The sequence below is a fragment of the Bombina bombina genome, chromosome 1, assembly GCF_027579735.1.
Source record: "Bombina bombina isolate aBomBom1 chromosome 1, aBomBom1.pri, whole genome shotgun sequence".
In the NCBI taxonomy this organism is placed as follows: Eukaryota; Metazoa; Chordata; class Amphibia; order Anura; family Bombinatoridae; genus Bombina; species Bombina bombina.
In genome coordinates, this window is record NC_069499.1 from 876,136,475 (window position 1) to 876,148,747 (window position 12,273).

General features: G+C 42.8%; 1 protein-coding gene across 1 annotated transcript in view; it reads left to right on the forward strand.

Moving 5' to 3' along the window:
• TENT4B (terminal nucleotidyltransferase 4B) overlaps positions 1–12,273 on the forward strand; it is a 284,658-nt gene that overhangs the window by 134,618 nt on the left and 137,767 nt on the right. The window contains exons 3-5 of the mRNA XM_053715720.1: positions 9,781–9,827; positions 9,995–10,115; positions 10,538–10,649. Coding sequence (XP_053571695.1) covers positions 9,781–9,827; positions 9,995–10,115; positions 10,538–10,649 — 280 coding nt within the window. The remainder of the gene's footprint in view (positions 1–9,780; positions 9,828–9,994; positions 10,116–10,537; positions 10,650–12,273) is intronic.

Sequence of the window (12,273 nt, forward strand, 5' to 3'; positions counted from 1 at the left end):
ACTGCAACTATGCATGCTCAAACAGCGGAATGGGGATTATGCAGATTTATCTCCTCAGATAAATCTGGATCAAGAGACCAGAGACTCTCTTCTGTGGTGGTTGTCACAGGATCACCTGTCCAGGGGAATGTGTTTCTGCAGGCCAGCGTGGGTTATAGTGACGACGGACGCCAGCCTACTGGGCTGGGGTGCAGTCTGGAATTCCCTGAAAGCGCAGGGTTTGTGGACTAAGGAGGAGACCCTCCTCCCGATAAATATTCTGGAATTAAGAGCGATATTCAATGCTCTTCAGACGTGGCCTCAGCTGGCTTCGGCCGGTTTCATCAGGTTTCAGTCGGACAACATCACGACTGTAGCTTATATCAATCATCAGGGGGGAACAAGGAGTTCCTCGGCGATGATAGAAGTTTCCAGGATAATCCGATGGGCAGAGACTCACTCTTGCCATCTATCAGCGATCTATATCCCAGGGGTGGAGAACTGGGAGGCAGATTTTCTAAGTCGTCAGACTTTTCATCCGGGGGAGTTGGAGCTCCATCCGGAGGTGTTTGCTCAACTGTTTCAGCTATGGGGCACACCAGAATTGGATCTGATGGCGTCTCGTCAGAACGCCAAGCTTCCTTGTTACGGATCCAGGTCCAGGGATCCCCAGGCAGTACTGATAGATGCTCTAGCAGTACCCTGGTCGTTCAACCTGGCTTACGTGTTTCCACCTTTCCCTCTCCTTCCGCGTCTGATTGCCAGAATCAAACAGGAGAGGGCTTCTGTGATTTTGATAGCACCTGGGTGGCCACACAGGACTTGGTATGCAGACCTGGTGGACATGTCATCTCTGCCACCATGGACTCTGCCACTGCGACGGGACCTTCTGATTCAAGGTCCGTTCAAGCATCCAAATCTAATTTCTCTGCAACTGACTGCTTGGAGATTGAACGCTTGATTTAATCAAAGCGTGGTTTCTCTGAGTCGGTCATAGATACCTTGATTCAGGCTCGAAAGCCTGTCACCAGGAAAATCTCATAAGATATGGCGTAAATATCTTTTTTGGTGCAAATCCAAAGGCTACTCATGGAGTAAGATCAGGATTCCTAGGATTTTGTCCTTTCTTCAAGAAGGATTGGAGTAAGGATTGTCAGCTAGTTCCTTAAAGGGATAGATATCTGCTTTGTCTATCCTAATACACAAGCGTCTGGCTGATGTCCCAGACGTTCAGGCTTTTTGTCAAGCTTTAGTTAGAATCAAGCCTGTGTTTAAACCTGTTGCTCCGCCATGGAGTCTAAATTTTAGTTCTTAATGTTCTTCAAGGGGTTCCGTTTGAACCCTTGCATTCCATAGATATTAAGCTTCTATCTTGGAAAGTTCTGTTTTTAGTTGCTATCTCTTCAGCTCGAAGAGTTTCTGAGCTATCTGCATTACAGTGCGACTTGCCTTATCTGGTTTTCCATGCTGATAAGGTGGTTTTGCGTACCAAACCTGGGTTCCTCCCTAAGGTTGTTTCTAACAGGAATATCAATCAGGAAATTGTTGTTCCTTCTCTGTATCCTAATCCTTCTTCTAAGAAGGAACGTCTGTTGCACAACTTGGACGTGGTTCATGCCTTGAAGTTTTATTTGCAGGCAACCAAAGATTTTCGCCAATCTTCTTCTTTGTTTGTTGTCTATGCTGGAAAGCGTAGAGGTCAAAAGGCTACGGCTACCTCTCTTTCCTTTTGGCTGAAAAGCATCATCCGTTTGGCTTATGAGACTGCTGGACAGCAGCCTCCTGAAAGAATTACAGCTCACTCCACTAGAGCGGGTGGCTTCCACATGGGCTTTTAAAAATGATGCTTCTGTTGAACAGATTTGTATGGCTGCGACTTGTTCTTCGCTTCATACCTTTCCAAATTTTACAAATTTGATACTTTTGCTTCTTCAGAGGCTATTTTTGGGGGAGAGGTTTTGCAAGCAGTGGTGCTTTCTGTTTAGGTTCCTGTCTTGTCCCTCCCTTCATCCGTGTCCTAAAGCTTTGGTATTGGTATCCCACAAGTTAGGATGAATCCGTGGACTCGGTACATCTTGCAAAAGAAAACAAAATTTATGCTTACTTGATAAATTTCTTTCTTTTGCGATGTACCGAGTCCACGGCCCGCTCTGTCTATTCAAGACAGATAGTATTTTTTTTAAAGTAAACTTCAGTCACCTCTGCACCTTATAGTTTCTCCTTTTCTTCCTTGGCCTTCGGTCGAATGACTGGGGGGTGGAGTTAAGGTGGGAGCTATATAGACAGCTCTGCTGTGGTGCTCTCTTTGCTACTTCCTGTCAGGAAGGACAATATCCCACAAGTTAGGATGAATCAGTGGACTCGGTACATCGCAAAAGAGAGAAATTTATCAGGTAAGCATTTTTTTCTGAGATTTCTTCTTTGCAATGTGATCCCCCCTTATCTTGTTTTCCATGCTCATAAGGCGGAAGCAGTGGCTTCCTCTTGGGCTTTTAAGAATGAAGCCTCAAAGGATCAGATTTGTAAGGCGGCTACCTGGTCCTCCTTACACACTTTTTCTAAATTTTACAAGTTTGATGAAAAGTTTTGCAGGCTGTGGTGCCCTCAGAATAGGGTCCACCTCCTTTTTGTTCCCTCCCGTTATTTATTCAGTGTCATCTGGAGCTTAGGTATAGTTTCCCAACAATAAGGAATAAAGTCGTGGACTCTCCCTGCCTTATGGAAGGAAAACATAATTTATGCTTACCAGATAAATTCCTTTCCTTCCTGGCAGGGAGAGTCAACGACCCTGCCTGTAATTTTATTTTTTTGATGGGCGGCTCCCTTTTTAGATTTCTTCTGGCTCCTTTTATACCCTGATGTTTCTCCTACTTTTCCTTGTTCCTTCGGCAGAATGACTGGGGGATAGGGGATGTGGGTGGGATATTTAATCCTTTGGCTGGGGTGTCTTTGCCTCCTCCTGGTGGCCAGGTGTTGGTTTTTCAAAACAGTTAGGCATTAAGTCGTGGACTCTCCCTGCCAGGAAGGAAAGGCATTTATCTGGTAAGCATAAATTATGTTTTTCTTCTGAAGCTTAACAATGGGGATCTTGTTAACACAGTGACAGTGGCAAACCCTGTCATCTTCAGACTCGAGTCTGGATTGGCTTTTCCAAATAATGAAAGTGGTGGGTGGAGTTTGACTATTGAAAAACAATTGGAGAAAACAAGGTATTAATCTGTTTCTCCTGTAGTGTGGACTGACCACACTACAGGAGAAATGAATTTATCAGGTAAGCATAAATTTTGTTTTTAATATAGTTCAGGCTGCAGATAAATGTTATAATTATTAAAGGGACATGAAACCCAAATCTTTTCTTTTGTGATTTAAAAAGAGTATGCCATTTTAAACAACTTTGTAATTTACTTAATTAAAGGAATAGGAAAGTCAAAATTAAACTTGCATGATTCCAGTAGAGCATATCATTTTAAGAAACCTTTAAATTCACTTTTATTTTCAAATGTGCTTTATTCTCTTGGTATCCCTTGTTGAAAAAGTATATGCGCATATCCTACACTAGTGGGAGTTATCTACTGATTAGTGCCTGCACACATTTGTCTCTTGAGAATGAAGCAGATTTGATAATAGAAGTAAATTGGAAAGTTGTTTGATATTGTGTGTTGTATCTGAATCATGAAAAAAACATTTTTGGGCTTTCTTGTCCCTTTTAGAAAGTAAATATGCATATTCTAAGATTAATATTAGCATTTATTTGCTATTTAGTGTTCCTTTTAAAAATAAATAAATAAAAAAAAACAGACTTTTCTCCAACATAGGTGTGTCCGGTCCACGGCGTCATCCTTACTTGTGGGATATTCTCCTCCCCAACAGGAAATGGCAAAGAGCCCAGCAAAGCTGGTCACATGATCCCTCCTAGGCTCCGCCTACCCCAGTCATTCTCTTTGCCGTTGTACAGGCAACATCTCCACGGAGATGGCTTAGAGTTTTTTAGTGTTTAACTGTAGTTTTTATTATTCAATCAAGAGTTTGTTATTTTGAAATAGTGCTGGTATGTACTATTTACTCAGAAACAGAAAAGAGATGAAGATTTCTGTTTGTATGAGGAAAATGATTTTAGCAACCGTCACTAAAATCCATGGCTGTTCCACACAGGACTGTTGAGAGCAATTAACTTCAGTTGGGGGAACAGTGTGCAGTCTCTTGCTGCTTGAGGTATGACACATTCTAACAAGACGATGTAATGCTGGAAGCTGTCATTTTCCCTATGGGATCCGGTAAGCCATGTTTATTGCGATCGTAAATAAGGGCTTCACAAGGGCTTATTAAAACTGTAGACTTTTTTTGGGCTAAATCGATTCATTATTAACACATATTTAGCCTTGAGGAATCATTTTATCTGGGTATTTTGATATAATAATATCGGCAGGCACTGGTTTAGACACCTTATTCTTTAGGGGCTTCCCCAAAGCATAAGCAGAGCCTCATTTTCGCGCCGGTGTTGCGCACTTGTTTTTGAGAGGCATGGCATGCAGTCGCATGTGAGAGGAGCTCTGATACTAAGAAAAGACTTTCTGAAGGCGTCATTTGGTATCGTATTCCCCTTTGGGCTTGGTTGGGTCTCAGCAAAGCAGATACCAGGGACTGTAAAGGGGTTAAAGTTCAAAACGGCTCCGGTTCCGTTATTTTAAGGGTTAAAGCTTCCAAATTTGGTGTGCAATACTTTTAAGGCTTTAAGACACTGTGGTGAAAATTTGGTGAATTTTGAACAATTCCTTCATGTTTTTTCGCAATTGCAGTAATAAAGTGTGTTCAGTTTAAAATTTAAAGTGACAGTAACGGTTTTATTTTAAAACGTTTTTTGTACTTTGTTATCAAGTTTATGCCTGTTTAACATGTCTGAACTACCAGATAGACTGTGTTCTGAATGTGGGGAAGCCAGAATTCCTATTCATTTAAATAAATGTGACTTATGTGATAATGACAATGATGCCCAAGATGATTCCTCAAGTGAGGGGAGTAAGCATGGTACTGCATCATTCCCTCCTTCGTCTACACGAGTCTTGCCCACTCAGGAGGCCCCTAGTACATCTAGCGCGCCAATACTCCTTACTATGCAACAATTAACGGCTGTAATGGATAATTCTGTCAAAAACATTTTAGCCAAAATGAACACTTATCAGCGTAAGCGCGGCTGCTCTGTTTTAGATACTGAAGAGCATGACGACGCTGATAATAATATTTCTGAAGGGCCCCTAACCCAGTCTGATGGGGCCAGGGAGGTTTTGTCTGAGGGAGAAATTACTGATTCAGGGAACATTTCTCAACAGGCTGAACCTGATGTGATTGCATTTAAATTTAAGTTGGAACATCTCCGCATTCTGCTTAAGGAGGTATTATCCACTCTGGATGATTGTGACAAGTTGGTCATCCCAGAGAAACTTTGTAAAATGGACAAGTTCCTAGAGGTGCCGGGGCTCCCAGAAGCTTTTCCTATACCCAAGCGGGTGGCGGACATTGTTAATAAAGAATGGGAAAGGCCCGGTATTCCTTTCGTCCCTCCCCCCATATTTAAAAAATTGTTTCCTATGGTCGACCCCAGAAAGGACTTATGGCAGACAGTCCCCAAGGTCGAGGGAGCGGTTTCCACTTTAAACAAACGCACCACTATACCCATAGAGGATAGTTGTGCTTTCAAAGATCCTATGGATAAAAAATTAGAAGGTTTGCTTAAAAAAATGTTTGTTCAGCAAGGTTACCTTCTACAACCAATTTCATGCATTGTCCCTGTCGCTACAGCCGCATGTTTCTGGTTCGATGATCTGATAAGAGCGGTCGATAGTGATTCTCCTCCTTTGGAGGAGATTATGGACAGAATCAATGCTCTCAAATTGGCTAATTCTTTCACCCTAGACGCCACTTTGCAATTGGCTAGGTTAGCGGCTAAGAATTCTGGGTTTGCTATTGTGGCGCGCAGAGCGCTTTGGTTGAAATCTTGGTCGGCTGATGCGTCTTCCAAGAACAAGCTACTTAACATTCCTTTCAAGGGGAAAACGCTGTTTGGCCCTGACTTGAAAGAGATTATCTCTGATATCACTGGGGGTAAGGGCCACGCCCTTCCTCAGGATCGGCCTTTCAAGGCAAAAAATAAACCTAATTTTCGTCCCTTTCGTAGAAACGGACCAGCCCAAGGTGCTACGTCCTCTAAGCAAGAGGGTAATACTTCTCAAGCCAAGCCAGCTTGGAGACCAATGCAAGGCTGGAACAAGGGAAAGCAGGCCAAGAAAACTGCCACTGCTACCAAGACAGCATGAAATGTTGGCCCCCGATCCGGGACCGGATCTGGTGGGGGGCAGACTCTCTCTCTTCGCTCAGGCTTGGGCAAGAGATGTTCTGGATCCTTGGGCGCTAGAAATAGTCTCCCAAGGTTATCTTCTGGAATTCAAGGGACTTCCCCCAAGGGGGAGGTTCCACAGGTCTCAGTTGTCTTCAGACCACATAAAAAGACAGGCATTCTTACATTGTGTAGAAGACCTGTTAAAAATGGGAGTGATTCATCCTGTTCCATTAAGAGAACAAGGGATGGGGTTCTACTCCAATCTGTTCATAGTTCCCAAAAAAGAGGGAACGTTCAGACCAATCTTAGATCTCAAGATCTTAAACAAGTTTCTCAAGGTTCCATCGTTCAAGATGGAAACCATTCGAACTATTCTTCCTTCCATCCAAGAAGGTCAATTCATGACCACGGTGGATTTAAAGGATGCGTATCTACATATTCCTATCCACAAGGAACATCATCGGTTCCTAAGGTTCGCATTCCTGGACAAACATTACCAGTTCGTGGCGCTTCCTTTCGGATTAGCCACTGCTCCAAGGATTTTCACAAAGGTACTAGGGTCCCTTCTAGCTGTGCTAAGACCAAGGGGCATTGCTGTAGTACCTTACTTGGACGACATTCTGATTCAAGCGTCGTCCCTTCCTCAAGCAAAGGCTCACACGGACATTGTCCTGGCCTTTCTCAGATCTCACGGATGGAAAGTGAACGTGGAAAAGAGTTCTCTATCCCCGTCAACAAGGGTTCCCTTCTTGGGAACAATAATAGACTCCTTAGAAATGAGGATTTTTCTGACAGAGGCCAGAAAAACAAAGCTTCTAGACTCTTGTCGGATACTTCATTCCGTTCCTCTTCCTTCCATAGCTCAGTGCATGGAAGTGATCGGGTTGATGGTAGCGGCAATGGACATAGTTCCTTTTGCGCGCATTCATCTAAGACCATTACAACTGTGCATGCTCAGTCAGTGGAATGGGGACTATACAGACTTGTCTCCGAAGATACAAGTAAATCAGAGGACCAGAGACTCACTCCGTTGGTGGCTGTCCCTGGACAACCTGTCACAAGGGATGACATTCCGCAGACCAGAGTGGGTCATTGTCACGACCGACGCCAGTCTGATGGGCTGGGGCGCGGTCTGGGGATCCCTGAAAGCTCAGGGTCTTTGGTCTCGGGAAGAATCTCTTCTACCGATAAATATTCTGGAACTGAGAGCGATATTCAATGCTCTCAAGGCTTGGCCTCAGCTAGCGAGGGCCAAGTTCATACGGTTTCAATCAGACAACATGACAACTGTTGCGTACATCAACCATCAGGGGGGAACAAGGAGTTCCCTAGCGATGGAAGAAGTGACCAAAATCATTCTATGGGCGGAGTCTCACTCCTGCCACCTGTCTGCTATCCACATCCCAGGAGTGGAAAATTGGGAAGCGGATTTTCTGAGTCGTCAGACATTGCATCCGGGGGAGTGGGAACTCCATCCGGAAATCTTTGCCCAAGTCACTCAGCTGTGGGGCATTCCAGACATGGATCTGATGGCCTCTCGTCAGAACTTCAAAGTTCCTTGCTACGGGTCCAGATCCAGGGATCCCAAGGCGGCTCTAGTGGATGCACTAGTAGCACCTTGGACCTTCAAACTAGCTTATGTGTTCCCGCCGTTTCCTCTCATCCCCAGGCTGGTAGCCAGGATCAATCAGGAGAGGGCGTCGGTGATCTTGATAGCTCCTGCGTGGCCACGCAGGACTTGGTATGCAGATCTGGTGAATATGTCATCGGCTCCACCTTGGAAGCTACCTTTGAGACGAGACCTTCTTGTTCAGGGTCCGTTCGAACATCCGAATCTGGTTTCACTCCAGCTGACTGCTTGGAGATTGAACGCTTGATTTTATCGAAGCGAGGGTTCTCAGATTCTGTTATTGATACTCTTGTTCAGGCCAGAAAGCCTGTAACTAGAAAGATTTACCACAAAATTTGGAAAAAATATATCTGTTGGTGTGAATCTAAAGGATTCTCTTGGGACAAGGTTAAGATTCCTAGGATTCTATCCTTCCTTCAAGAAGGATTGGAAAAAGGATTATCTGCAAGTTCCCTGAAGGGACAGATTTCTGCCTTGTCGGTGTTACTTCACAAAAAACTGGCTGCTGTGCCAGATGTTCAAGCCTTTGTTCAGGCTCTGGTTAGAATTAAGCCTGTTTACAAACCTTTGACTCCTCCTTGGAGTCTCAATTTAGTTCTTTCAGTTCTTCAGGGGGTTCCGTTTGAACCCTTGCATTCCGTTGATATTAAGTTATTATCTTGGAAAGTTTTGTTTTTAGTTGCAATTTCTTCTGCTAGAAGAGTTTCAGAATTATCTGCTCTGCAGTGTTCTCCTCCTTATCTGGTGTTCCATGCAGATAAGGTGGTTTTACGTACTAAACCTGGTTTTCTTCCAAAGGTTGTTTCTAACAAAAACATTAACCAGGAGATTATCGTACCTTCTCTGTGTCCGAAACCAGTTTCAAAGAAGGAACGTTTGTTGCACAATTTGGATGTTGTTCGCGCTCTAAAATTCTATTTAGATGCTACAAAGGATTTTAGACAAACATCTTCCTTGTTTGTTGTTTATTCTGGTAAAAGGAGAGGTCAAAAAGCAACTTCTACCTCTCTCTCTTTTTGGATTAAAAGCATCATCAGATTGGCTTACGAGACTGCCGGACGGCAGCCTCCCGAAAGAATCACAGCTCATTCCACTAGGGCTGTGGCTTCCACATGGGCCTTCAAGAACGAGGCTTCTGTTGATCAGATATGTAGGGCAGGGACTTGGTCTTCACTGCACACTTTTACCAAATTTTACAAGTTTGATACTTTTGCTTCTTCTGAGGCTATTTTTGGGAGAAAGGTTTTGCAAGCCGTGGTGCCTTCCATTTAGGTGACCTGATTTGCTCCCTCCCTTCATCCGTGTCCTAAAGCTTTGGTATTGGTTCCCACAAGTAAGGATGACGCCGTGGACCGGACACACCTATGTTGGAGAAAACAGAATTTATGTTTACCTGATAAATTGCTTTCTCCAACGGTGTGTCCGGTCCACGGCCCGCCCTGGTTTTTTTTTTTTAATCAGGTCTGATAATTTATTTTCTTTAACTACAGTCACCACGGTACCATATGGTTTCTCCTATGCAAATATTCCTCCTTAACGTCGGTCGAATGACTGGGGTAGGCGGAGCCTAGGAGGGATCATGTGACCAGCTTTGCTGGGCTCTTTGCCATTTCCTGTTGGGGAGGAGAATATCCCACAAGTAAGGATGACGCCGTGGACCGGACACACCGTTGGAGAAAGCAATTTATCAGGTAAACATAAATTCTGTTTTTAAATTTACAATATAGAACATTGTGGTTTGTAGTTAAAGAGGACCTTCTATTCTTACATTTGTGAGTTTTGGATAGAAATCGGGGTTCCTTTCCTTGTTTTTCATTTGCTCTTTTTTGTGTTTTAGGTACAAATATTTGGAAGCTTTAAAACCGGACTTTATTTACCTACAAGGTGAGAGAATATCTGCATTATGTGAAAGTGTATTATTCTAGTTTACATTTCTTAAATTTGCTCCAATTACAAATATTGCATGGTTAATTATTTTTTTTTATCAAATTATTTGGTGCTGCATGCAAAGGTGTAAGCAGTCTAATGATCTGCCCCTTTTCTTCCTCTAGTGATATTGATCTTGTGGTGTTTGGGAAATGGGAGACTTTGCCCCTATGGACTCTAGAGGAAGCACTCAGGAAACACAACGTGGCTGATGAGAACTCTGTCAAAGTCCTTGACAAAGCCACAGTAAGTTTTTTTTTGTTTGTTTGTTTTTTCCCTCTTTATATAAAGGCATTTTTTGTAATTTGGGACTAATAGTGAAGATACGCTGTTTTCTCTATTCATTTTAACTCGTATCCCAAGGAAGGCTTCTCTTGACTTCAAGGTGTCAGATCTTTCAATTTGAACTGGCCAACTTAAATTTTTATGCTATTTAGATGTTTTCTTGCTAATGTAATATCATAGGTAATTCACAGAAATTCCAAGACCTAACATGAAAGAATTGAACGCCATTAAACAGAATTCTGATAAGCTTTTGACAAAAATATTAGTTTGACCATGGAGAATAGCTGTAACTGTGATTTGAAACAGTCTTCAGTATTTTGATACATTCTTTGTCGACTTCTTCCTCTCAATAAGCCTTTCTTCTTTTTGTTTTTTGTTTTTAGGTACCAATCATTAAGTTGACTGACTCATTCACTGAAGTAAAAGTGGACATAAGTTTTAACGTCCAGAATGGTGTGAAAGCAGCACAACTCATCAGGGATTTTATCAAGGTTGGTAAACTTTGTTCGTACTTCATGCACCGGGCTACAGAGATTATTGCCCGGAAATGGGAAAGACTGGGTATCCCTTTTTCTCCATCCCCAATTTTTAAGAAGATGTTTCCAATAGCTGACTCTATCAAGGAGTCTTGGCAGACGGCCCCCAAGGTAGAAAGGGCAATTTCCACTTTGGCTAAGAGAACCACTATTCCCATAGAGGATAGCTGTTCCTTTAAGGATCCTATGGATAAGAAGTTGGAAGGGTTACTTAAAAAGATGTATGTACACCAGGGTTTACAATGGCAACCTGCGGTGTGTATTGCTACGATCACCAGTAAGGCGGCATACTGGTTTGATCCGTTGTCTGAATCTATTCAGACAGATACTCCCCTTGAGGAGATCCAGGATAGGATCAAGGCTCTTAAGTTGGCCAATTCCTTTATTACGAATGCTTCCCTACAAGTTATTAAGTTGGGAGCAAAGATTTCTGGTTTTGCAGTACTGGCCCGCAGAGCTTTATGGTTAAAATCATGGTCTGCATACGTGTCATCGAAGTATAAGCTTTCTCCTACATTGGTGTGTCCGGTCCACGGCTTCATCCTTACTTGTGGGATATTCTCTTCCCCTACAGGAAATGGCAAAGAGAGTACACAGCAAGAGCTGTCCATATAGTCCCCCCTCTGGCTCCGCCCCCCAGTCATTCTCTTTGCCTGCTCTGAACAAGTAGCATCTCCACGGGGATGGTAAAGAGTATGTGGTGTTAGTTGTAGTTTTATTTCTTCTATCAAGAGTTTGATATTTCAAAATAGTGCCGGTTTGTACTATTTACTCTACAACAGAAAGTGATGAAGAGTTCTGTTAAAAGAGGAGTTTGATTTTTGCAACAGTAACTAAAATCCATTGCTGTTCACACGCAGGACTGTTGAAACCAGAGAACTTCAGTTGGGGGGAACAGTTTGCAGACTTTTCTGCTCCAGGTATGACTAGTCTCTTTTCTAACAAGACATAGTAATGCTAGAAGACTGTCATTTTCCCTTATGGGATCGGTAAGCCATTTTCTTAGACTCATAACAGAATGAAGGCTTATAAATGGGCTCTATACTGGTTGACACTATTGTGGACTAAATCGATTGATTTATATATTATTTATATGACTTTTAGAGTATTTTGTGACTTTGAAACACCTTTGGGAACGTTTTTATTACACCTGGCAGTTGTTTAGACACCTAATCTAGTCAGGAAGGCCCCTTCACTCTGGTATGCAGAGGGAGGAGGCCTCATTTTCTTACTTTTGGAAGCAGTGCATGCAGCTTCATGTGAGAGGGTCCTGTGACCATAAAAACGATTTCAAGAAGGCTTATTTCTGTGTTGAATAACCCCCAAGGAAGGTAAAAGCTGCAGCAAAGGCTGTGGCAGGGACTGTAGTGGGTTTAAACTGGCAAATTAAACAATTTGCTCATTTAAGGGGTTAAAGACTTGAAATTTGGTGTGCAATACTTTCAAAGCATTAAGACACTAGGGTGCAAATTTTGTAAAGATCGGATATTTCCTTCATAGTTTTTCAAACATTCAGAAATAAAGTGTGCTCATTTTATTATTTAAAGAGACAGTAACGGTTTTGTTTAAAAACGGTTTTATTG